The following is a 25,011-nucleotide window of genomic DNA, read 5'->3' as shown; positions in this document are numbered from 1 at the left end:
TGTGTGACTTCAAATACCAATGGTCCGCATGATGTAAGGAAAGTCTTTAGCACCCATGCTTTCACATGTAATTACTCTCGAACACAATCGGGATTCGCATCTCAGTACAAAGCGCAGAAAACAAAATAAACACACGAAAACCTCGGACAGACAAAGCAAAATAGCTCATGCGACAGACAACGCAAAGTTTTACGGAAAATACAATAGTGAGTGATACAATAGTGAGTGATAAAATTAGGAGTAGTAGTGGGGCTATGTTGACATGTCCTATTTACTTTTTAACATCCATTCACGAAGAACCTGCTTCATGGTTGTAGGGTTTCATACCACGATTAATCCTCCACAGTACAACCGTCTCCTCTTCATTCTCCTCCAAAGCCATTTGCCACAGACTGTCAAATGTCTCTTCCGATAAACCGCCCAGGTTAACAAACCATCGCTTCATAGCCTGGAACCGACGGATGGCCAGGTCTCTGAATAAGTAGCCATTTTCCCTTTCGTCTTTGCAAGGAATGCATTAGCACACATAAAAATGCTGGATAAACAAGACCAGTCATGGCGCTTTTGGAAAAACTTACTTGCATCCAATGGCCATTCTCCAATAGGTACCTTGTATATATCCTCTTCGCAGGTGACAAAGTTACTCTCCTCCAGGTGAGATTTGAAGTGCTGAGCGTACTCAGGATCTATATCTGCTTTTACCAATGCTATCTCAAGAACATCAACGAGCTTTTTGAAATTAGAGCTGCGTTTGATTGCTCGGTAATCTGTCGTGAGAGTATGAATGTGTTACTTCCACTGGCGCTACAGCACACTGGATGGAAAGACTTGACGATTTTTTTACCTGGTTCAATAATTTCAATCCAACCACCAGGGCGTAGGACACGATAGGCTTCTTTAATGACGGATAACCATCTTTCATTAGTTGCCATGATGAAAGCCAAATCTCGAATATATATGAAATCCACGGTATCCGAATCAAGCAAGTGAATACCCGCATCAGGCTGGAATAAGTCAACCTTAGCAAAGCTTAAGTTCTTTAGTGATTCAGGCACAGAGACAGTAGGAGGATCTAATGCCCATCCGACGATGTGGGCTGTAGGATATTTTAGGGCCATCTCCACGCACCAGACGCCTTGCAGGTGGATAAACAATAATTTTTTAACATTAGCGGCCGTCCCGTTGCACCAAAAATAAATAATAACATTAATAATTATATGGTTTCAAAACTTACCAGTTCCACAACCTAAATCAATTATCTTTTTAGGAGACTCAAGTGGAGACTTATGAATACTTCCAAATATCTGTTTGAGTAAATAATGCTAAGGAAAAGAAGAGGTCAGTGGCCCTGTCTGACATTGTACCACAGATCGTGTGGTTAGAAGGCGTGGCATTGGTGCTTACCTGGCGCGTATGCCTGAAGAGGGTTTAGCGAGAGAAGCAGTGTTAGATGGGGTTTCAGAAGGTGCAAGTATTCCGAAATTAGGCTAGTCTCGGCTTACCGATCAACTTCCTTTCTACGCTCTCCAGCATTTTCTGACAGGTAATACATTTGCTTTGCAACGCTATCGTCTGACGCTGATGTGCTGCCATAATTGACGACAAGCTGGCTCTGCCTTGGTCTGTTGACTGGTAAAACCGATGGTGCAAGCCAAGGATCGTCGTCTCCCACGCTCCCTGTAGCTTCTGCTGCTGCTTGAATAGCACGCAGAATTACATCATCTTGTATTTCGCTTGATGTGAAAAAAGATTTATTCTCGTGGTTGATAGGTGTTTCATGCATGGATGGGGAATCAATGGTGGACACAACCGAATCGCCTTCTTCTTGTATCTCTTTTGACTTTTTTGGTAGTAAAGGTGAAAGGATCCGTTTTGTCTTTCGGCGCTGATCTCCTTCTGTAGTAGAAGGGTTATCAAATAGTGTTGACAGCCTTCGTGGTTTGCTATTTTCTCGCTTCGCCTTTGTATCTTGTTCGGTATGCGACAATGATTGAGAAGACAGCAACGTATTGGATTGAGAAACGGAACCGATGGATTTAGTGGAACGACTTGTGCTTCTCTTTGACCCATGCTTTGTACTGTTTTCTTTGCCGTGGCTGTTGCCCATCGCTGGCGATGGTTTACCGCACAGTTACAGCAAAAGTGATAGAAACGAAGGAGGAAAGTGATATTCCAAAAATTGTGTCGGAGAAAAAGGCCAAGTGCAAAAGCGAAACGGTCAAGGTGGGCAAACAAAAATTGTTTAGGTGACGCAACAACTTCAAAAGCTTATGCAAGAAAAATTTGTAGGTTTAATTATTCCATTGAAAGCTGTAGAAAGCTAGAGGAAACTGATGTATGTCTAATTTTTACAACTTTGGGCTGGAACAAAATATATTCTGCTTTGCCAGAAAATATGAGGTTTTTAAGAATTGTGATATAACGTTTCCACTCAGCATACTCTTAAAACGAAAACGTTCTGCTTTCCGCATGTTAGCGGGCTTACTCCCCCGCCACCATATCAGATCCGCATCTCGCTTCTCCGAAAGGGTGCATCGATATTTAACACACGTACGAGCGGGACAGTCCGTTCGGATGCAGCGAGTGACATGAATAGCTACTATAAATTAAATAGATAGCTCGTTCTTTGCATATCTGAGCATTTCTCAACATATCCTGAGCTTCACTCAAAATGTGTTAGTCCCCGCCACAACGCTTTTCAAAACCTTCCAAAAACCTTTTAAGAAAACCTTCCAGGTCGCCCTTCAGGACGAGCTTTTTATATGATATATTTTTTATATCTTTCTAATGCAGTAATGTTCTTGGACTGACCACCAATCTGTCAGCAGCACTAGCTCCACCAATGGAGCTATGACATTTTTTAATCCGCGTTGTAGTTAGCGTTCATCAAATACTCTCACATAACTTTGTCGTAACACATTGTATAAATGAGTATATTGTACGTAACAGATTGCGTTCTGTGCATAACCAAATATTACACCCTTTTAACTAGATGCAGCGAATCCATTCGATTTATTTATGACAAGGACATTTCACTGTAAGTCTAGGCCAAATTTACTTCAGAAGATACAGTTTTCCAAGTGACCAGTTGAGCCAAAAATTCTGAAGGTTGTTCAACCCTCATTACACAAAGGCTTCTATCTAAAGAGAAATAATCATGATCAACAAGGGAGAAGTGTGTACTGACAATGCGTTTCTCACTCACAGCTACTGAAATAGATTGTGTAGCCGATCTTATGTTGATATTTGTGATTATTTCAAAGCACTGTGTTATTGCAGGCAAGGGGCAGGGCACAGTGTAAACTTAGCTGCCCGAGCTACATCGTCATTATCTTCTTTCCGACAAGAGAGCAAACGTTCAATGGGCGAGTCACGTGCATCTTCTCTTGCCCTTATGACGATATTTCGATTGGAAGTCCTTCCTTTTTTGTTCACCTGTACATTTCACTTCTCCCATGCAAGCAACGCCTGGTGATTCGTCCGCAGCGAATCAGCGTACGCCTCTAGTACGTAATCGTAGTAGCCGTCGTCCACGACCTCTTCGACGCAGGAGTAGTGGTTTCGACCAAGGTCTCTATTCGGCTAGTGCCTACAAAGTCATAGAAGCTCCGTTGAAGCGGTCTCAGTCTCAGGCAAGCTTACAAGCTGGAACTACTAGTGGCGACATTGTCCAGCAACCAGCTGAACATTCGGGCGATGATAAGGATGCTCTTACTGGGCTAAAGCTGCTACTTCTAACCATTTGTATGGCTGGCGTCCAGTTTACATGTAAGTCCTCAGTTCTATTATTTCGGAGTCGTCATGGCCTAAAACGTAACTCAGCTCACACACACTGTTCATTGTATGTCGGAACTCAAAGGGTCAGTCGAGTTATCGTGAGTATATCGTCATTAATGTAGATCAAGAAAGTCAATGTTATACTGATATACTTGACAAAATAGATATGGTACTCCATATTTATTATCATTAGAGCTTCCAAAGGAGTTGACAGCCTTGGTTTGGCTCGCTGGCCCTTTATCAGGTACATTATTTACAGATCGTCGTAGCGTTCTTACCTATCGTTGTTCTAACCTTCCTTTATCAACAGGGCTCATCATCCAACCGGTAAGCCACCAGAACAATACTTTTTTGCCTCTCCGTCAAGCATACAAATTAATGAAATTACTTTCGCCTCGCCCTTCGTTTAGCTAATCGGAGCATATAGCGACAGATGCACATCATCACTTGGTAAACGCCGACCCTACATCATCTCTGGTGGCGTTTTGGTTTGTTTTTCTATGCTAGGGGTTGCATACGCAAAGGAACTCGGGGTATTGGGTGTACGTTGGTTTAGCCAACCCCAAACGCCGGAAGAAATTCTCAAACAAGTAAGATTTCTTACCATATGTAGCTCCTCATGGTAAGGTTGACTGACGTTCGTCTTAGGAAAAATTGGGGGCCATCTTCACTGCAGTGCTTGCATTTTATATCCTTGATTTCAGTTTGAATGCTGTGCAAGCCTCGTGTCGCGCACTCATTCTCGATGTACCCCCTCTCTGGCAGCAGCAAATAGCGAATGCTTGGGCGGCGCGCATGTCTAATATCGCTATGGTGATAGGTTACTTCACTGGATTTGTCGATCTGATCAAATTTCTGCCTTTCCTTGGTGACTCTCAGGTCAAAGTGTTTTGTCTTATCGCCATCTTTGTATTCATTGCAACGCTTGGTATCACTTGCTTAACGACAAAAGAAAAGGTCTATGTCCCAGAACGCGATCAGGATGAGTACGTTTAGTGAATGCGGGCACTCCATCATCTCCTACTTGCTTACGGTTTTTCATAATTATTGCAGGCCATGGTACCATGCCCTTGGCTACATTTGGCGAGCATTCACCAATTTGCCTAACTCCGTTCAACGTCTTTGCAATGTTCAATTCTTTGCTTGGTTAGGGTGGTTTCCTTTCTTGTTCTATAGGTAGGCTTTGCAATTCGTGTATCCTTAAATTGCAATTCAACATAATTCTGATGACACGTATTCAATACAGCACAACTTGGGTGTCCGATATCTATTTTGTGAGCAACCCTATGGAGGACCCAGACTCATGGGCAAAAGGTACTCGCGCTGGCTCCTTTGCTTTGTTGTGCTACGCCATCGTTTCTGTCGTAGCTGGTATTATTCTCCCATGGATGACTGAAAGCGAACACTTCAAAGGCATAACAGTCAAAAACGTCTACACTGGTTCCATTGTTCTATTTTCTGTTTCTTTGCTATTAACCTTTTTCGTCGAAACGGTTCTCCAAGCTACTATCATTGTTGCCATCATTGGTATTCCCTGGGCTGTAGTATTGTGGGTTCCATTTGCCCTTGTTGGAGAATACATCAGCTATGAGTCCGACAAACTTGAAGAAGCCAAGGAAACGGCTAAACAACTTAAAAATGGACAAAGTAAATACGGCGCAACACAAGGCGAAGCTGTGGATGGACCAGTGTCGCTTGAAGCCAATGAAGACGACGACGATGACGATCTCGATGCTGGTTTGCTGCTTGGTGTTCACAACATGTACATCGTCTTCCCACAGTTTGCGGTCGCTATTATAGCTGCTGTTATTTTCAAGATTGTCTCAGCGGTTGAAGATCCCACTCAACCAACTAATCCTGCCCCGGCTCAAGATAGTGGTGTCGCGTGGGTACTCAGATTTGGTGGCATTATGGGTCTTTTTGCCGCCATTCTGAGTCGCCGTATCATTGAAGTACCAAGAAGACCTGGTCAACAGGCAGTTGTGGTTGTTGCTGCCGGCCACTAAAGAGTATCATACCTTTTTATCATTCCATTGCTTTCTACACACTTTGCATATTCATACTCTGCAGACATGTTTTATCTTGTAGTTTTTTTTTTTTTTTTTGGAATTACTGTACAGTGGGTAACATTGATATCAGGGTAGGAGTCGTCTGGAACAAGAAGAACCTCCAAAAGCTACAAATAAAAAAGCGTCAATTTTTTTTTCACATCATCTATTAGTTCTTCGTCGTTGGCTGGAATTAGTTGGCCGCCGCCTGGACCTTGATTCATCGTCTATTGGATCGTGGCCGTTTGCTTTTGAGCTTTCTTGCCATGTTTGCCGGCGTTCTTCAAGTGCTCTATTCAATTGGGTTTGAGTTTGGTTATCGTTCTCCCTAGACTGGTAAGAGAACAGGATACTTTACCTTGCCATTTGTGCATCAAGTTCTTGCTGCATATTCGGCAGGCGCTCTAATCCATTCGATGCTCGTGCTGCGTTAACTTTCTCTAATGATACAATGGAGAGGGCGACATGAGAAACCGATCATCAAAGAACACCTGGCATCGCATAGCATTTATACCTTGTAATGGCTCATATTCGTTATCTCGTAAGTTTCGTAATGATTGCTCTAAGTTTCTACACTCGGTTTGCAATGAGTTTTCGCCTTCTGTCATCTGAATCACAAGATAAAGGTATTGGGATTGGTTGACATTGAGCGCGCAGTTCTAATGAGTCGTCTTACCGTTTCAATATCCCGTTGAATTGCCTGAATCATATCCATCATCATTCTTTTCTCCTTCACAAGCCGTCTTCGCTCTGAGGTCATTTCTTCTAATAAATTTTGCTTGACTTCTAATGTCTCGTTGGTCACCAGTATTTGCGACTTGAGGTCGAAAAGGCTCTGAGTCTGCCGCCTATTGAGAAGAAATATCAGTACATGCAGTGATTTCGATAGCTAGTTATATATGCTCACCTCAAGCCTTTAAGACTTTGCAACTTTGCTATGAATTGCTCGTCCGTGCCACTCTCCGCTCTTCAAACAAACATTAGAAATGTAAGATAATTCACAGAGTTAGATAGACATAAACATACTGAAGTGCCATGGAATCGATTTGTCCGATCTTTTGTTCGATCGGTAACGCCTTAAAGGAAATGGGTGTTGAATGAGAGAACAGAGCTTGACAGTCCAAGTTTTTGACAGCGAAAGCACGTGAGGTGTTTCCACGTGATTTTTCATTTTGCCCTGGCATTTTTTTTTTCGAAGGTGAAGCGCTTTGAAGCAATTGATTTCGTACACTATGATTGCAAACATATTGAAAGCGATAGGTATGCCATAAACACAATTCAGCTACCATACTCAAATGATTGTTACTAATTATGCGATGAAGCATCACCAATAGCTTCTGTAGCTCGACCCGTCGGCATCAGCATGTACCAAACCACCATGCAAGCTCGATTCATGTCCAACAAGCTCAAGTCACATTCCGGCGCCAAGAAGCGGTAAGATACGCCAAACAGCGGAATCAGCAGAATGAAGATCAAAGAGACTAATGAGTTTTCTTTTGCAGCTTCTTTCCAGTAGGTAACGGCCAGTTCAAGCGTTGGCAGGTTGGAAAGCGTCACATCAACGTCGGTTTCACGCCAGAGCGCTCCAACCGACTCAAGGGCTCACTCGTTGTCCAAAACAAATCCGACAATCGAATGCTTCGAAAGGCCTTGCCCTATGCTCACTAAATACAGTTACAACTGCCATAGATTTTTGTAAAAATTACACAACAAAAAGAGATTTCTCAATCAACAATATACAAAGACTTAAAGACTCAACTCAACAGCACAGTGCAATTTTTTTGGTTTATCGCCGTGTTGTTTGATGTCAACGAAGTGTGACTTTGACAAAGTTTATGGCAGAATTGCAGGTTTTATTTACAAAAAGGTGTACATTGGTGGTATTAAATATCGTCCTCGTCACTGTCGCTCAGAATAGCTCGATTGTTTCGGCGCTGAAGGTTTAGTTTTGTGACAGTATTATCTATGTCTTCATCGATATCATCCTCATCATCCGAGAAGATCACGTTTCTGGGTACAGCACGAGTTTTTAAGGATTCCATAGCATTCGTAGAGACAAGATCATCTTTGTCATTTTGACTGATGTATTTTGGTGAAGCATGACCTTGCTGTTTGGATTGGAAGGCTTGTCGTCCAGATGTAAATAGAGGTGCTTCATCGTCCATGGAGTCATCGGATGCACTATCGTCTAACGGAGTCGTCATACCAGGCATTGCTGTTGTGTCTGTTATAGCATGATGGGGAGTGGTTTGTGAGCTAACAGGCTGACTATCGGGTGAAGTTCTGTCTAATAAACCATGGTTATTTGATATAAATGCTGCCATCTGTAGCAAAAGATACACATTAGTATCAAACATGACGATATGATATCAAGACTGTAAGCACTACTTACGTTCTTCTCTCGTAGCTTTCGTTCATTGGCAAAGAACGCCTCGTCATCATCGCCATCAGAATCAATGATGAATTGTTGGGTGTGATACACTGGCCCAGCGTTCACCTTCTTCGCTCGCTTTCGTTGAGAAGAGTCTTCGTCGTCAACATCCTTTCTAGCTCTCTTCTTCTTAGCCTTTTTCTTTATCATATCCTTGGCCGGCATACCATTTGGTGCCAAAGGGTTGGCAATGAACTCTGTCATCATGTCTATATATGACTGCAACGTTTCTGATGTCATAGATGCAGGTATTGTCCAAGTGGTTTCCATATAATCGTCTATTCACCATAGAGTTCAAAATTAGTCAAGGAAATGATAATTTCGTAGTTATCTCATAAGTCAACCCACCCTCAGTCTTTTCGAATTGTAGCAAGCTGAGCAGCAGTCTGAGCTTGGCATTTTTTCTGATGGCTGATTTCACTGCAATCATTGTCGCTTCCATATCTGCATCAATTAATCAATATATGTCATTTCCTCAGTGGTCTGATATGATTTTTTCACGAACTAACCATAATTTTCGTAAGCTTTTACGCTCTGACTCTCCGCATTTCCATTATCCGAAATGCGAACAGTGTCTTCAGATGCTCTCTTTGCTATGGCAAACATGATTTGCTAACAACAAGTTAGTTTTTGCTAATCAAGTTGTCATCGTCTTTCAATTACCCTATTATCTACTAACCTCGTTAGCCCATTCGACCAAAAAGGCTTTCTTGTCCTCTACTAATACTGCTATAGCTACTCCAACTTGCTGGCTCCAAGTGAGGCCAGGTTTGATTTCAAGTTCCACCGTAGTAGGATAGCTCTGAAATGATATGTATTGCGTTAATATTTCTCTTATGCGGCCATGTTATATATCCTCTGTACTAACCGTGATCTGATCATCTTCTCCATTACTATCATCGCTATCCTGATGATCACGAAGTCGAGTAACGGGCTCGTCGTCATCGCTTATTGGTTCTCCGTTTGACTCCAAGGCAGACTGCCGAACACCTTTGAAAAGTGATTCAACCAAAAAGAGCGGATTCTCTTGGGCGTGCTTGACGTATTGCTTGATACAATATCGAATAAACATCGCTAATTGTTGGAACGACGACTTGTTCGGTTGAGTCTTGATGACTGGAAGTATACGATTAAAAAGTTCCAAAGTAGGTAGCTGCAATTGTTCCCAAATTAATGGATCTATTGTGATCGCAGTACGCAGTACCGAAGTACTTACTTTGAAAAAGAGATGCTCCATTTTTCTTTTCACCATCAGTCGATGAAAGAAATTGGTGATAGCATTGAGTGTGCTATTAGGCAACGTCTGGAAATCCTCGAGCAGAATGCTATATATTCTGACAACTTCATCATTTGCAAACCGCTAGAAAATGGTTTGCTTAGAACCCGCACACGTCCAATAAGGCCGGTCAGTCATCATTAAAAGATCCTTACCAATTCGAACGAGTCAAACTTGAATTGATGCTCTCGATAAGCTTGCTTACGATCTCTTTCTTCCTCGTAAGTTTCTTCATCCTCGCTCTTTTCATCATCAGTTTGGTGCTCTTCACCTTCAGGTTGAACTAGATTCATATGTCCATTAGTAAAGGTGCAACTAAGGTTTCTGTTATTCACAGATGTCACTATATTTTACCTTTTTTATCCTTTTCCTTACGGCTTTTCCTATTTTTACGAACAAACATGTACTTCTTCCCTGAGGCATATCGCTCTAGCATCCTCAGCATATGATGGTTGAGTTCTACAACAGCTTTCAGGTATCTGGAAGTTCACGTTAGTTAATATGGCTTTGTCATTGGCTATAGCTACGCTGCACGTTCAGCTACTTACTCTGTAGATTGGAACCTATACCCGCGCACCATTTCAATGAAAAGATCTAGAGTTGACTGCTCATAGTATATATTACTTTGAACATATTCAGCAATTTCAGCGAATTCTTCCTCGTCTGATTCAGCCATCCCAGCAAGGGTTTGAAGCTGGGTTATAAGATTAATAAGATGTTGTGTATCGGAGGCAGTTTACAATCATTGGCTACTTACCATTTGCTTGAAGCATTCTGCGCATGTTTGTACGTCCAACCATTGCTTTTCATCAACTGCTTGCCGCATTCTACGAACACAGAGAAGGAAGAAGCGAATATCCATTGCGGATGCAACCAAGTCAAAATTAGCCGGATTTTCAGGTAATGTAGTTTTTGCTTCGTTGCCATCCCGGTTTGGTATATGCAGCTTTTCGGCATCCTTTTCTTGCTGCTTTTTGATATCGGCTTTCCATTTCGAATGGATGCAAAATCGAAATTGAAGTAGCCAACCGATAACATAGTAAAATTTAAAGTGATCCGGTTCAAGAATCTGTTTGCTTTCACGCTCCACGTCTTTTAGGAGAGAGCTATGTAAAGCTAATAGAAAATTTGAGCATTAGTAAACGTTCCGTAAGCCAATGACGAGAATCTCTACAAGAATTTATCATTATAGAGTACCATTGAATGCTGAATCCAAGATGACGCTTCCAAAATCATACAGGATGCTTCGCGCAGCTTGTGTTTGATATGGTGAGCGAGTACCAATTTTGTCCTATGGCAAATGTTATGAACGAAGCTCACACTGATAACAGACATCGCCAGATTGTCATACCTGAAGTTTCTTTTTCTTGCCTACTCGATACTCTCGCTTATTACTGTTCATTAAGTCAGACAAGTCAATCACACCTCCAGTTTGTCGATGTATATTGTATTTTTCACCATCCTATTCATAAGACAATAATGTATCAGAGCTAGTCCGTAACCAGTAATCAACATCAGCACAACGTCTACTTTATCACTTACCAGCACTTCAACTGAATAGCTACCGCCAAAGCGATTATGTCTACTTGGTCCTATTTGTCGACTTGATGACCGCTTTCGATTTTCTTGCTGCAACAATTCAGCCAGCTTAACGGATACCACTGTGTTCTGCGTTTGTTCCTATGGCCATTCATTTCGTTGTTGGTATAATTTGAAAAATGGTAATCAAATTCTCTTCTAGTACTTACATCTTTGCTATCTGACGAGGCTATAATAGTTGGATCACTTCCTTTCAATAAATAGAATATAATCTGCATTACAATGACATTCCACTCTGCGAAATCTGGATGATTGCTACTGGAGGCGATGGTGACCAGTAACTCCAACATTTTCGAATCATGTAGTCGCGTAAGATATTTTTCCTGTTGGAGCATGATCGCACGTCAATTTCCTCTGTGGCAAACCAGAGTTTCATATATCGATTACGCACCTGCATAGTTGACATCTCCACCGCGCTTTCGCTTGATGATTGGGAAGCATTCAAATCCGGAATGGCTGCAATGTTTCGAAGCAAGGTGAGGACCAGACGAATGACAACATGATCGCGTTGAGCACGTTCTCTACATTGATCAAGTTAGGATTCCACTTGTAGAAACGGAAGTCGTCCCAAAAAATGCGTACCTGAACGGTATGCTCAGCGGTTTCAGAATCACATCCAGTGCTGCCTCCAAGATTCCAGGTTGTATCAACGACACCTTATATCTTCGGTGCAGGTCTATCATATTACTGTCTCCTGATTCGTCACCTTCGTCGTGATTTTCTGCAAGCGGCCATGTCATAGGAACGAACAGCTCAACTGAAAGCACATGTTAAACAAGGGATATTCATCTTCAAGCATTTATACGTCTACCAATACTAAAATAACTTACGGCAAGCCAATACAAGACGTTCTGACACATCAGAGGTCAGTTCATTGTTGACCAAAACAATAGGGATTAGGTCGGTGCTCATGATGTTGAATTCGCCCAAGAGATGCAATACGTAATTATCCGGGTTCTCTGAGTCGTTTCGGATGAGCTTTCGAATATCCTTCATACAAGCTGTTTGAAGCGGATGAGTTTTAGGCTTGATTCGTTCTACCGTGCTTCAGTAGCGCACTTGATCTCTTACTTACCCAGACATTCATCGCCCATGGCATATTTTGTTAAGATTTCGCCATTTTCTTCCTGGTACTCTTCCATAGCACCAAGCGCCGAGCATATTGACAATACGTCTGCCCGTAGCTGTTCCTCGGGGGTAAGCTCTGGCACGTCTGGCATGGTGAAGGAAGCCGCGTCTAGGGGTAAATTTTTCTTGAGTTTGAGTTTTTTTGCTTTTTGAGCCTCAGCGCGACGCGTTGGCACGCGAAGCTGAACTGGACGTCACAATAGGCGTCGATTTACACTCTTGAGCAATGCAAGATGATTTGAATAATGTCATATTAAATGATAACTTACATCTCTTTCAAACTCCAGCTATTCTTCTTGACTTAGATTGCGAAGAACTCAATAGCAACTACCATTCAACCTGGTGGACTTTTTCACGTTTTTGTCTTCGGCGCCGCAAAGTCATAACAAGGTGAGTCAAAGACCTGTACTTCGCTTTGACTCATAGAAAAACTATTCGCCTTCTTTACGTGACATCGATCATGAAAATATAAACACGAGGATAGGAACATACAAATAATAAACAATAGATACAAGTCAATTGTAGACTCTAAAGCGATGACGGATTTATTTTACCAATACCTAGTATTATAGATGGCGTAGACGAGGGAATAGAAAGTGGTTAAAGTGTACATTACGCATTACATTGAAGGAACAAAGGAGATACTACTACAGCACAGCTGTGTCTAAAAGTTCTCTGCTGGTGCCTTTGGAGCCTGGCGTAGCCAAGTGTTAGGTGATTCATTTCTTCCTAGCCGCGCAGCGGCTTCGTGTTCCCATTCTTGAGCTTGGCGATAGACTACACTATCAGACATTTCAATCATTTCTCCATTGCGGTATTTCTTTGCACCGTCAAACCGGACTCCAGCTGCTTGTGAGAGCGTGGGACGGAGGTCTTTGCTGACTGGGATGTCAATACTTGCATCCTTCACAAAAGGTTGAGTATCCGAGTAGTATGTTAGTCCAGGAGTGGATGTCGATGACATACTGACTTGCTCAGAGTTTTTGCGGTGCATATGATAAGGACTATCTGTGTCTCGGGTGTGTTTGGTGGATGGCGCTGTGCTTACGCTGTGTGGTGTTATAGGTCTCATAGGCTTAGCACCTTCCATTTTGTCGGGGAGAACTGTGCCAATGGTAGCCTCTTGAATGGAAGCATCCTGTGACCGCAACATGTTGGCACTATTCGCATTGACTGCAGACGGACCAGTTCGATTATGGCTGAAGAGGTAGGAGCTGTGTGGATCATGAGTGGTGTTTCGTTCACCATAATCCTGATTGGGATGAAAAATGAGCACCATCACAAACCAGGCGTTGACAACGGTAAAGTTCGCTATGCAAATCAACAGATCAGCACTAAACCTAAAAATTATGGATTGCGAACGGTAGCACCAATGTATTTAGCCAACATTGTAGTCAAAGAAGTATTAGCATACATTACGGTTTACTCACTTGTGGACATTGAGGTAACGACTTTCCGTTAGATGGCTATGAAGATTTCAAAGTCAGAGTTAAGCATGTTAAATTAGGTGCACCAAATAAGATATTTTTGGATCCACTTACTCTGTGCTCAAAATAATAAAAGCACTTCCGCTGATCAAAAGCATCACTGTCAGTAGCTGATTTAACTCTGAAAAGTAGGTGATTTTTTCCAGAACTGATTGAGCGTTTGAGGAGTCTCGGGTTTGCTTGATAAGTCTTTTGAATCGACTATGTGTGAAGATCCCAATAGTACCAATAGCAAAGAGCTCAATGCCATAAACTAGCTCGGGAATAACTTCTTTGTAAGTGATATCATATTGTGGCCGACTGAAATTCCATCTAGAGACAAAATAAAACGGTCAACCTGTCTGTGCCCCAATCATGATGGCGCCGGCGCGGCACAGCAAAAAATGCTTACTGTAGGACAGGAAATAGTGCCAAACTGACAAAAAACCAAGTAATGTAGAGCTTGAACTCCCAGCTATACAAGAACGAAGCTTTGACAACCGAGTTGACCTAAATTTTGCATACATTAGTATGCATGCAACCAGCCAATTAATTTTTCTTTCCAATCTGAATTGCCTTACCAGATATTGCCAGAAGCACTGCAGGAGGAACAATGTTCCGCTATTCCCAAAGCGTAGAAGACGCATCAGCCTTAAGAACTCTTTTTGGGAATGTCTTTCTAATGTTGGCATAGTCTGTTACTTACGTTTGGATAGCAAACCCCACACAGAGACTGTAGTCTGTAGGAATGACTAGTTGTTCGTCGGCTGCGGTCCAGTATTGTTCAGGGGTCTAAAGGGAATTGAGGATATGGAAGGTTAGCTAACCAAGCTGTGGATGGGTTCCATCACATGGGTTAGTGTGAATACGTATAAACATACGGTGACTATGGAAGTGGTGTTATCGGCTCCTTGCATCATCATAAATCCCTCGTCGTATTTAATTTTAATGGATGTAAAATCTGTTCACATCGTTGTTAAAGTCTGCTTTTTTTAGGATGTACATCGTTCAAGAAATGGTTGACATTTACCATAATATAGTTGTGCCGGACACCCAATTAATACTAAGTATGTGAATATGCTTTTTAACTCGCCTTGCCTAAGCCGAGACGGTCTCAGGCATTGGAGTCTATCGAGCTAATGGACGATGTGAGAAATAGGAACAGATTGAATGCTGGTCGTTGCAATGCGATTTTACAATACCTTGGCAATGCGATAACAAGCCCATACGTATAGAAAAACCAAGGAAACAGCGCGTTCTTTTTATGAAAGAAGGTTAACGTTGGTGATTTGCTGAGCACGATTTTTATATGTAGGTGTTCGGTAGGTCTACATACGTAAAAAACTGAAGTCGCTCAAATGGGTCATGCTCAAAGAAATGAGAAGCGGTTGAAAGCACACTATTCTCGTTTTCAGATTGACCGATCTTTTTCAATAAATCATTATGTGTAACAACTTTTGCTCCCAGGACCTCTTTACCCCAGAATTGGGAGTACGACACTAGCGATGTGAACTTAAAAAATTCGAGTAGATTGGCCTAAGCCTTTCCTTTTTTTTTTTTTTGGCGAGCGATCTAAGAACCGACAAGCTAGAGATACGATCGTCGTGATTATGATCTTTGATGCCAACAGCATCTCTCTTTGCTTGACATCCAAGGTACCTCGTAAAATCGCTCTCACATTTTACTAGGCGAGCCGTGCGCTGCCAGGCTCTGCTGAAGCCGCCACAAAATATAAAATCGCAATGTCACCTCGTGTAACTAATGTCAAGACTCTACCTCTTCTGATACATTCGGCTCATTATTGTGTCTAAAAACAACGTGACATCTCCCACTCGGACCATGGCCCCCTCTAGTAAGTTTTACCTAAATCGATTAGCCTAAAGATATTATTATGCACACACTGAAGAGGATTTTTAAAATAAGTATTAAACGAAAATTGTATAATGACAAGGTATGCAATAAATAATAATAATAGTAATAGGTAGTCTGTCAATCATCCAGATCAAAATGACCTCTATATGCGTTTTTGGTCCAAACCTTCCAACTCTGGGAATAGGGCTATGAAAATTTCATCTAACATGGTATATACGAGTTGTTGGTTGAGTCTTTTGTTTTGTAAGACAGTAAAGAGTCGCCTAGCACCTTTTCGTGCATTCTGCCGCCCGACCATATTGCCAATTGTGTCTGAAGTGCAAGATGTTGAGTATGCTGGTTACAGCGTGGTTGCCCATTCGTCATTCTAACTTCTTCCTTACCTGGTAACCACGTTGACAATTTACGATTAGCTTCTTCCCTTTCTTTCATCTGTTGCTCGTGTTTTCTGGCTTCTTTTGGCGGTGCCCGTTCGCCATTTGGCCACAGCGAATCGGTGATCTTTTGCAAAGCAAGTAGAATCATGTCCTCACTTTGGAGCGATTTGGATGTCTCCCGAAGTTTTCTAGAAGGAAGAATAAAATTAGATCAGGTAAAGGACATTTATACACAGCTGGAGTGCGCATTCAGAGTTCCCTCCTTTTTACCTTTCCACAGTACCGCCAAAAAGTTGCTGCAGTACAATGATGACAGCTTGACGCCGAAGCCAATTATTTTTCTCACGAAGTTCGAACATCTCGATAAATAAATCGCAAAGAGAGTCAGTAAACCTTGTGGTACCTTCTGCTTCGGCCGATTTTCCAAACCCATCGATAGCTTCATTTTGCGGCTGAGTTGGAGTGGTCTGGGAAAGATTCAAACCTAGAGAAGCTGCAGCGGATACAACGGCAGCAGTAACATTATCAGACTCAGATGAATATTCGGGTGTTTGGCCAGGAACAAGAGGGGCAGTCGATGGATCCGCAGAAAATTCCATGACCTGTTGACCGAGTTGTTGAGTGATCAAATCCAACATGGACGGCCCCACTAACATATCGTCGATTCCTTGTGCCACCGTTTTGTATATATGTCTCATAAATCCCGTCGATCCTTGGTGCTTTAAACCGGGTCGGCCTTTCATTTGTTCCAAATAGTCTGTATCCATGGGAAGGTTACCAGGAACAAAGTCGCCGGTGTTGGCTCCAAAGGATCTGAAGTTTATGTCATCAATAATCTCAGATGAAACTGAGCTAGGTCGCGATCGTGGACGACCTCTAGTAGAGTGGGTGCTTCCACCGCTTCCAGTCCGCTGTAACGGCGATGAAGTAAATCCTCTACTGGATGATGCAGAATGGCTATCTGTAGGATCGGCATTGGTGGGTGCATATATATTCTGCTGTGATAAGAAGGCTCGTAGGGTAGCGCTTTTGCAAATGTCTGGACTCTTGATCAATTGCTGAAGGTATTTCTCCAAAGCAATTCTACGGCTTTCCACAAACGTTTTTTGTAACTTTAGAATGGCTCGCTTTCGTGGGAAGTCAAACATTCTAACCATAGGGTATTTTGCATACAATTGGCGGTGAAGTGCATAAAATTCGCTATAACGCCGCCCTACTACCCAACCTGAATCGTAGTTGCCATCATATCCAACTTGATGAATTTCAATGACATAGAGTGCATAATCACCATGGTTGTCTGTACCAATAGTAGAGTTGGTGATGCTAACATTTGTGCGACCCTATAATGAAAATGAATGAGGTTAATTTCGTGATGGCTACAACTAGACGCTAATATGTCCATCATTTACTTACAGGGACGAGCACGTTTTCGAACTCCTGGGATTCGTATTGGCTCTTTTGGTATTGAATTTGGTGCAGCTCTCGGATCAACGCATTTTTGCTCTTTTGAAGTATTCGAAGTTCTTCAAGTTTTTGTGCGGCTTCTGCTTTTCGAATCAAGGCATCCACGATCGATTCCTGTTGCGTCAATTTTTCGATGTCGTCGGATAGCTTTTCGATTTTTACAGCCAGCATTAAATCACCTGGTGGCGCTAAGTGAACGTCTGATAATTCGCCGTCTGCTGTTTTGTCAAGAGCGTCATGTACTTTGTCCAAGTTGGAGGAAACGCTAACGGGACTCATAAGATCCATCTCATCATGAGCCACTTCGGAGGTCATCTTAGAATTGTTAGCAGAAGTCCACGCGGGGGAAGCAGATGTATTGCTGACAGGCAAAGCCATAGATGATTTTGCATATTTGGATGGCCGAATCAGTAGAGAAGATCGATTGGATGGAGGCGTCATAGAGTCTGTAGACAGTTTTCTAGGTCGTGTGACTGGAGGAGACATCCGTCCATGTGGAAGAGGTGGTGTTGCTCTTGGCGAGCTTGGAGAAACTGGTGCACTGCGATTCGTTCTTTGGGATAAGTTATGATTATCGTCGTCTCCATCAGTGACATCCTCATGTTCGCTTAGATTCATTTCGCCGTTATCCATAATAGATTGAAATTCTGCCTCCACAGCCTCCACCGTCGCTGTCCGATAAGCTTCGCCTTGCAGTTGCAATATTGCGTTTCGGTCGGATTCATCCAAAGTTCCTACAGAGCTGGTCATGTTGTCATCTTCATCATATTGCCTATTTGTCTCCAAAGAATGAATCGAGCTGGATATCGAGAGCCTTTTCTTTTCTGTAGCGTTGGCTTGTGATTCATCCTTTCGTTTTCTGAAAGGATACCACTCACTCGAAGGTAGCCAATCATTTGGAGCTTCCAGGAACTTTCCGAAAGATTGGAACCGATTCGGATTGCCAAAGGAAGTGGTATCTGAAATAGCTCTCGAGTGGCCTCTTGCCCGACCAAATTGCGCGGCGGCATTCAACGGTCTCTTTGGGTGGACTGAAATTTCACCTTCTTCTGCATGATTGGCCTTAATGGCACCTGCTACTCTTGGGTGGTCGAGTTCAGAATCCGATTCAGCTCTCTCGCTATCGACTGAGTCCCATTTTGGTGACAAATGTGGCCTTGCAGACGCAGCGCGTTCTAATAGTAATGGCTGTTTTGACAATGATTCGTCTTCCTCTCTAATCAATTTAGCTGTAGCACTATCTGGTAGTCTGCTATCATCCAAGCTACGCCTGCTTTTAGTCGGCGGTTCGCGGTCAGAATTAGCATACGTTGTGAGATATTTGAAATACAAATCAGAGCGCTTGAAGGCCGAGAAGTCGTTGGTCTTGATATCTTGAAACACGATCTGTTGAATCGTGGCGAGAATGCGGCTAGCTTCCTTCCCAGCGTTCTGCAAAAAATTGTCGTTGACTTCTGAGGGATGCTGTATGTAATCTACAATGTGTTGCAAATCTTGATAGATATCATCGGGAATTGATATGCGGTGAACAGCTGTTTCAGAAAAGTACATATCATAGACCATGCGCACATCATCCAAATAAGCACTATCATTTCGTTCGGTTTGACCATTTGTACTCGTTTTGAATCCTTCAACCAAAAGCCAGAACTGAAGACGGATCATGTCGCCTCGTCTATCCATAAATTCCATGAAATAAGATAAGCCGGAGGAGTCGGACAGGACATCTTTCAAGTCAACAGTTTGAGCCAGCGAAACACTGGAGGTGTGCTCTCTCTGATTTGATCTGCTTCTACTGGATGTGCCCTGCTGTATCATTGAATGAAATAGAAAATACGGGTTACAATTTACAATGGCAATTTGGATATGAAGCCATTGAAGCTGCTTACATCTGTCAATTTCTCGCCTGTTAAAATCTCGATTCGTCTATCGGCGTAGGTTTTGGCGATGGTTAAACGATGTACATACTTGAGGATGTCTTCGACTTTTTCGCCATTAACAATTTCGCCTGGTTCTCGATCCACTATATAAACGTTTTCACGCGTAAGGTGAAGTACACGATTTGATTACATCTACAGGTCAACTTACCAATCTGGGCTTTCTTCTTTCTGATTTGCGTTACTATATCGTTACGAATTCTCTTGACATCGAGTAGGTTCTTTTCATCTTGGATCATCTTCAAGAACTCTTCGAAGGACCTGAGACCCTTATTGGTAAGACCAAATCCTAGCTGCGACTCCAGTTCCGGATCATACGGAAGCATTGAATCATCCTCATCATCCATTCCGGTGATTTCTCCTTGTCCTTTATGACGTAGCGCAGCGAGTAGCTCTTCATTTGTCTTTGCTGACCCTTTATGGTGCTTCGATTTGGATTTCTTGTGAGCTCTGGCCTCTGCTTTTGCGATAGCTTGCATGTCTTCGTTGTCCAGGTCTTCTGCATGTCGGTTTAATACTTCACGTAACTTCTTAACCATGTTCCTGGAAAAAAAATACCGTTAGGTATGTTATGTTTCACAGATCAAAATCTCATGGTCATCCTTACTGTTCTCTGATAGCTTTACTCAGCTGTATCATAAACCATTTAGTATATGATGAATAACATTTTCTCACTCATGGCTTAGTTGACTTACTTGTGTATTGATGGTTTGATTCCAATAATCTGGATCCGATAGCATATCACAAATTGGCTGTAGAACGACACATGCGACGATTTCTCTAGTGAGGACTGTTACAGCTGCTGATCGGCCTTCTTTTTCAGGAATAATCAGTGGTATAATGCGACCAATAACTTGGCGCAGATGGGCAGTTTCCGTGATCTTGGTACTAACGGCTGATGTCGAAAGAGCCACGTGCAATTTACCACCTCTATACTGTGATGCCAGCAACAAATCTAATTCGTCGGATTGCGTTAGTGATCGCTCCAACGTCTTTCCTCGCATATGCATTTCAGCCACTCGATAATCGGATATATGGGCCGTTATTTTAGGTATAATTCGATTGACAGCAACGTCCAATAGGTCGGTCTTTTCCAGTCGTTCCTTTAAGGTGAAACTGGCGGAGCGAATGGCGGATTCAACAGCCTGCGGAAATCCGATTTCGTTGGGCGACTGAGATATTCGCACGAACCAAGCACTGACAAAGTCCCGGATCAGCAGGGATATCACATTGTCAAAGCTTTGAGAAATGCTGACCGAGCTTGGTATAATAGGTGCCACGTCGATACGTTCAGTTTCAAGCTGTCGCTGAGCGAGTATCTCGGCCCACGTTTGAGTTTGTGTGAATGCAAGTGGTTTGAAAATTTGTAAACGCGAGCGTTGAGTGCTTGCTTTGACTTTTCTGTAGGCAGGATTGATAACGTAGTTGACGTATATGACAAGAATGCCAAAGTTGAGGGTAAGTAGCGACACTAGGCATGTGAATATCAGCACCACGGAGCCAAACACGTAGTAGGGAGTCTGAGGCAGGTATATGACTATCCAGCATAGTCCAAATAGCAGTACCAGTAAAAGGAGTACAAGCAGTGTCCTGCCTGCTAGCGATGTTATCGAGCCATTCATTCAGGGCATTCGCTCAAACCATGCAAAGAGGATCAGGCGACAAGCCCAAGGTATGCAGGAAAGGAAGTCACGAGATAGCGACACACCAGCCACTGATGCGCCACATTTGCCACTGCTGGTAGACATTTTTCGAACCAAAACTTTTTTTTTTTTTTCTTTCACCGGTCGTTGCCTAATTTCTTTGAATTCCAGTCATTCAAATCCTTTCCTTTATCTAATGTCTTCTGCACACAATAACTCTGTCGAAGCTCCAAAGGGAGCAACTGATGCTGTGCTTGTGCAGTCTGAAGAAATGCCAGCCGATACCCCACTCATTGAAGGACCTGATTTCAACAAGGTCTTGTCATTGTCGGACTTGCTCGCAACTTATAAACATATGGGCTTCCAGGCCAGTGGTTTAGGTAAAGCAATTGACATTGTTGAAAAAATGGTAAGTTAGATTGGTTATCAAAAGAATTGAATGTACTTCGTATTTACTTAATTTTTTGAATTGACAGAGAAATTGGAGATTGTCAGACGAACCCATCGCCGAGGACGAACCTGAAGAGTTTCGGGACCCTCAAGTCCGAGCCAATACCAAGTGTAAGATCTTCTTAGGATATACCTCCAACCTTGTATCGTCAGGAGTGAGAGAAATCATCAAGTTTTTGGTTCAACATAAGATGGTGGATGTCATCGTTGCTACTGCGGGAGGCGTTGAAGAAGACTTTATCAAGTGTCTTGCTCCCACTTATCTCGGTGACTTTGCATTGGATGGTGCAAGCCTTCGAAAAAAGGGACTCAACCGAATTGGTAACCTTCTTGTACCCAACAACAATTACTGCAAGTTTGAAGATTGGTTGGTCCCTATTCTGGATAAAATGTTGGAAGAACAAAAGGAAAAGGTACAAATCTTATATATTTATTGTGTCGAGCGAGTCAGATGTTTGGCATCCAATAATCATGATAACGATTTAGGGAACAGTTTGGACTCCTTCATCGATGATTAAACGATTGGGCGAGGAGATCAATGACGAATCCAGCATCTATTACTGGTGTGCAAAGAACGATATTCCAGTCTACTGCCCAGCCATCACAGACGGCTCCTTGGGTGATATGATCTATTTCCATTCCTACAAAAACCCAGGTCTCATCATCGATATTGCCGGTGATATTAGAAGCGTCAACAATCAAGCCGTATTTGCGAAGAAGACGGGCATGATCATTCTTGGTGGCGGCATCATTAAGCACCACATCTGTAATGCCAATCTCATGAGAAATGGAGCAGATTATGCAGTTTACATCAATACTGCCCAAGAATTCGATGGCAGTGATGCTGGTGCTCGACCTGATGAAGCCGTTTCATGGGGTAAAATTCGACTCAATGCCGAAAGCGTCAAAATTTACGCTGAGGCTTCTTTGGTATTCCCTCTCATTGTTGCTGATACCTTTGCAAAAGGACATCATGAGGAACAAAACAAAAAGGATAAAGCTCAATAGACATTTTCTATGTAAACGAATCTGGCAGCTTTGTACTAGTCATAGATTTTCTGTTCTTGTCTAATCTCTATCAATTGTATCATAATTTCCATCTTGTTCATAGACAATCATCGTTTAACATGACGGCCCTCTCAGTAATTTCCCTTTGAGAAAACATTGAATTGTCAGTGTATTGTATACCAGCATGATGCTCAACTACCAGTGTATTACAGTGTGCTCAGATATCAAGCTTGCTTATATGACATATGCTTATGTCTGGAGGTTAGCCAATTATCATCCATAGGCCACACCGGCTTGAAGCCAACGTTTTAGCTTTCGCAAGTCAGATCCGTTTATTTATATACATTTGTGATGTGAATATAATACTGAGAGACCTATTGGCTTGTCTGTACGATAACCGAGTTCAACAAGCCAGCATCTGCCAATGACACATTTTCATCTGCAAGAGGCTTAGGTGGGAAGCTACTTCGCAAGATATATGGTCGACTGGATTCACCAGGTCGTGAGCTGCAGATACCACATGTTAGTCATAATTGAACACCCCATCTTTTGGACAAACAAAAGGAAATACATACGCGTTGATGAAGTTTCGAACATCAGCAATGGTATGGGTGTGATTGAACTTGGCAACTAGCTTTGTTCCATCCGCCATACGGATTTGCAGTGAGGTGATGGGTTGAGTGGTGTCTACATCCAAATGAGTGGATTTAGGAGCCTTTGGTTGCGAAGCCGATGAGGAGGTTCGAGACATCACCTCGGGAGACGGACTGCCTAGACGATGACCTGCGCCTTCAAATGGTTTTGGGGGTGCCTTGGGGGGAGGGGTGTAATCTTCATCCAATCTCTTGGCAACTCGGACATCTACTGCTTGTCCAGGCTGGACATCGAGCAATGATAGTGGGGCCCGTCTAACCATAACTGTTTAACCAAATATACACACACACAAACAAAAATACATGTCGAGTTGCATAGCATAACCTACCCGCTATTGATGGCATTGAGGGCGTATTCATTTGCTGGATCATCATATCTGAGAAGGGGACCCTCGCCAATGCTAAAGCCGTTACGCCAAAAAGTCAACTGACGAGTAACCTAAAGAGTGAAGTAGGGAGAATTAGAAGACTATTTGGTGCTGGAGATTCGCTAATATCGGAAAAGTAAGCTTACCGGGACACTAGATTCTTGGGTTGCCTCAGATTGTGGGCCAGTACCAACTTGAATTGATGGTTCGTCATCACTTCCGAGAGTGTAGCCTAATATTTGGGGATGAGCATACCGTAGGTTGACCGACAGAGATGTCAATAATGCATTACCTGATCCTGAAAAGTATCTGGGCCTTTCCGGAACATCTTCATCTTGCGGTGGTGGTGCGCCAGCTCTTTTATCGAGAGTAAGTACTACTATCATGGAGACCCATCAATTACGATAAATGGTATCTTACTCTGAGGCTTTTTTCAAGATGTCATCAACGATGTTTCTCTGTTCGTTACCGTCCTTTCTAGGGGCTTCAACAAGCATGCCACTATTTAAAATTTTGATTAATACATTGACCGACGACCCGGTGAGCTCCTGCATACTTACGACTTCTCTCCGCCAGCAAAAAAGCTTTGAGGCTCGTCATCTTTTTCCACATCATCGCTATCAAAATCACGAATTGTTGCAACTCTAATTGATACAATTACAATATTAGCCATTTTGCACACGTATCAGGTCAAACTTCGTACCGACACGTCACCTCTTCTGTTTTGACTGAGCTTTGCTTGAAGACTGTCCCTCTGGAGCAGCATAGTTTTTTGAAGTTAGTGACTCATCCATAACGCTTGCGCTGGGTTCGGATTCCTGCTCGCCACTAGGATCAAAGTATTGACTGGCAGCATCCTACACGGTAAAGTATAGAGAATTAGTGAGCAAGCTGGGAGATCTGACTGTCAATGCAGGAGTCATACATACATTGATATCCCAGTTGCTCATTTCAAGATAGAACTTGGCTTTTTCCGCAGACATTCCGGTCATGGATGTGAGCTGCGCTATTAATTGATCGTGATCGGCCATTTCAGTTATTGATAACGTCGAAAAGGAACGCTTGGTGCGTTTTGCGTAAGCGGCCTAATTATTGAAATTCCGCATGACAAGCAAGTCATAACATGTCGTCAACTCCATTGACAGTATTTCACTTTATCGCACCCTTTGTCTCTTTTACCTATTAATTTTATTATTAAAAGCAGCATACTCTTTAGTGTTTTATTTGTATATAAGTTACTAGGTATGGATTCTCTGGATATCGATCATTTAAATGTTACAGCCTGCTGGTAAGTCATATCAACCAATATACAGCCAACATCGATGACTACAATGTCCAGTGTGCCATAAGCAACGACATACAATGTGCCTACGTATGTCTTTCAACATGAGCAGCAGATTGATGATAGCGGTAGCTCAATTCATACCAAAATGGCTGCAGATTTTGCTGAATAGCCTGCAGGCGGCTAAGAGCGATATAGTGCAGTTTCCCTGAACCTAGGAACGTCGGTATCGCGT

The 25,011-nt window shown here is 42.6% G+C and overlaps 9 protein-coding genes across 9 annotated transcripts; 3 read left to right on the top strand and 6 right to left on the bottom strand.

The window, feature by feature from the left end:
* Nucleotides 1–149: 149 nt before the first annotated feature.
* On the bottom strand, nt 150–2,259 carry K450DRAFT_254782 (uncharacterized protein). The gene is made up of 6 exons (XM_051591257.1): nt 1,503–2,259; nt 1,405–1,417; nt 1,235–1,322; nt 845–1,135; nt 579–767; nt 150–501 (listed from the first exon to the last, which is right to left on the bottom strand). The coding sequence occupies exons 1-6, from the start codon at nt 2,105–2,107 to the stop codon at nt 290–292; spliced, it is 1,398 nt and encodes a 465-aa protein (XP_051441892.1). The 5' UTR covers nt 2,108–2,259; the 3' UTR covers nt 150–289.
* A 1,196-nt stretch (nt 2,260–3,455) lies between these two features.
* K450DRAFT_274338 (uncharacterized protein) lies at nt 3,456–5,783 on the top strand (the record flags this gene model as incomplete). Its single annotated transcript, XM_051593114.1, has 8 exons — nt 3,456–3,768; nt 3,860–3,875; nt 3,942–4,021; nt 4,088–4,104; nt 4,188–4,367; nt 4,426–4,763; nt 4,831–4,953; nt 5,024–5,783. 8 exons carry the CDS (start codon nt 3,456–3,458, stop codon nt 5,781–5,783), a joined length of 1,827 nt encoding a protein of 608 aa, XP_051441891.1.
* Nucleotides 5,784–5,834: 51 nt separating this feature from the next.
* K450DRAFT_254761 (uncharacterized protein) lies at nt 5,835–6,913 on the bottom strand. Its single transcript, XM_051591256.1, has 6 exons — nt 6,852–6,913; nt 6,733–6,792; nt 6,502–6,673; nt 6,340–6,433; nt 6,184–6,265; nt 5,835–5,953 (listed from the first exon to the last, which is right to left on the bottom strand). The coding sequence occupies exons 1-6, from the start codon at nt 6,860–6,862 to the stop codon at nt 5,887–5,889; spliced, it is 486 nt and encodes a 161-aa protein (XP_051441890.1). The 5' UTR covers nt 6,863–6,913; the 3' UTR covers nt 5,835–5,886.
* Nucleotides 6,914–7,065: 152 nt separating this feature from the next.
* Nucleotides 7,066–7,637, top strand: K450DRAFT_254758 (uncharacterized protein). The gene is made up of 3 exons (XM_051591255.1): nt 7,066–7,085; nt 7,160–7,259; nt 7,328–7,637. The coding sequence occupies exons 2-3, from the start codon at nt 7,189–7,191 to the stop codon at nt 7,491–7,493; spliced, it is 237 nt and encodes a 78-aa protein (XP_051441889.1). The 5' UTR covers nt 7,066–7,085; nt 7,160–7,188; the 3' UTR covers nt 7,494–7,637.
* On the bottom strand, nt 7,271–12,374 carry K450DRAFT_254752 (uncharacterized protein). Its single transcript, XM_051591254.1, has 19 exons — nt 12,207–12,374; nt 11,962–12,132; nt 11,714–11,888; nt 11,523–11,652; nt 11,281–11,454; nt 11,075–11,212; nt 10,884–10,994; nt 10,730–10,823; nt 10,290–10,648; nt 10,081–10,226; nt 9,887–10,011; nt 9,688–9,815; nt 9,473–9,616; nt 9,125–9,409; nt 8,936–9,058; nt 8,766–8,868; nt 8,605–8,700; nt 8,218–8,534; nt 7,271–8,149 (listed from the first exon to the last, which is right to left on the bottom strand). The coding sequence occupies exons 1-19, from the start codon at nt 12,349–12,351 to the stop codon at nt 7,709–7,711; spliced, it is 3,405 nt and encodes a 1,134-aa protein (XP_051441888.1). The 5' UTR covers nt 12,352–12,374; the 3' UTR covers nt 7,271–7,708.
* A 549-nt stretch (nt 12,375–12,923) lies between these two features.
* On the bottom strand, nt 12,924–14,952 carry K450DRAFT_290901 (uncharacterized protein; the record flags this gene model as incomplete). Its single annotated transcript, XM_051593573.1, has 7 exons — nt 12,924–13,599; nt 13,690–13,725; nt 13,801–14,058; nt 14,138–14,200; nt 14,432–14,517; nt 14,607–14,686; nt 14,928–14,952. The coding sequence occupies 7 exons, from the start codon at nt 14,950–14,952 to the stop codon at nt 12,924–12,926; spliced, it is 1,224 nt and encodes a 407-aa protein (XP_051441887.1).
* Nucleotides 14,953–15,630: 678 nt separating this feature from the next.
* Nucleotides 15,631–21,024, bottom strand: K450DRAFT_254742 (uncharacterized protein). Its single transcript, XM_051591253.1, has 8 exons — nt 20,068–21,024; nt 19,980–20,002; nt 19,524–19,915; nt 19,325–19,458; nt 17,388–19,244; nt 16,245–17,314; nt 15,981–16,162; nt 15,631–15,909 (listed from the first exon to the last, which is right to left on the bottom strand). The coding sequence occupies exons 1-8, from the start codon at nt 20,992–20,994 to the stop codon at nt 15,740–15,742; spliced, it is 4,755 nt and encodes a 1,584-aa protein (XP_051441886.1). The 5' UTR covers nt 20,995–21,024; the 3' UTR covers nt 15,631–15,739.
* A 129-nt stretch (nt 21,025–21,153) lies between these two features.
* K450DRAFT_254741 (uncharacterized protein) lies at nt 21,154–22,660 on the top strand. The gene is made up of 3 exons (XM_051591252.1): nt 21,154–21,424; nt 21,492–21,878; nt 21,952–22,660. The coding sequence occupies exons 1-3, from the start codon at nt 21,212–21,214 to the stop codon at nt 22,471–22,473; spliced, it is 1,122 nt and encodes a 373-aa protein (XP_051441885.1). The 5' UTR covers nt 21,154–21,211; the 3' UTR covers nt 22,474–22,660.
* On the bottom strand, nt 22,661–24,621 carry K450DRAFT_254733 (uncharacterized protein). The gene is made up of 9 exons (XM_051591251.1): nt 24,424–24,621; nt 24,209–24,351; nt 24,055–24,138; nt 23,915–23,995; nt 23,787–23,851; nt 23,641–23,726; nt 23,456–23,565; nt 23,049–23,381; nt 22,661–22,980 (listed from the first exon to the last, which is right to left on the bottom strand). Exons 1-9 carry the CDS (start codon nt 24,523–24,525, stop codon nt 22,848–22,850), a joined length of 1,137 nt encoding a protein of 378 aa, XP_051441884.1. The 5' UTR covers nt 24,526–24,621; the 3' UTR covers nt 22,661–22,847.
* Nucleotides 24,622–25,011: the final 390 nt, after the last annotated feature.

The sequence above is a fragment of the Umbelopsis ramanniana genome (genome assembly GCF_025399195.1).
Source record: "Umbelopsis ramanniana AG unplaced genomic scaffold K450scaffold_57, whole genome shotgun sequence".
In the NCBI taxonomy this organism is placed as follows: domain Eukaryota; kingdom Fungi; phylum Mucoromycota; class Umbelopsidomycetes; order Umbelopsidales; family Umbelopsidaceae; genus Umbelopsis; species Umbelopsis ramanniana.
Note: the sequence above shows the minus strand (reverse complement) of the source record. Positions and strands in the feature narration are given on the sequence as shown.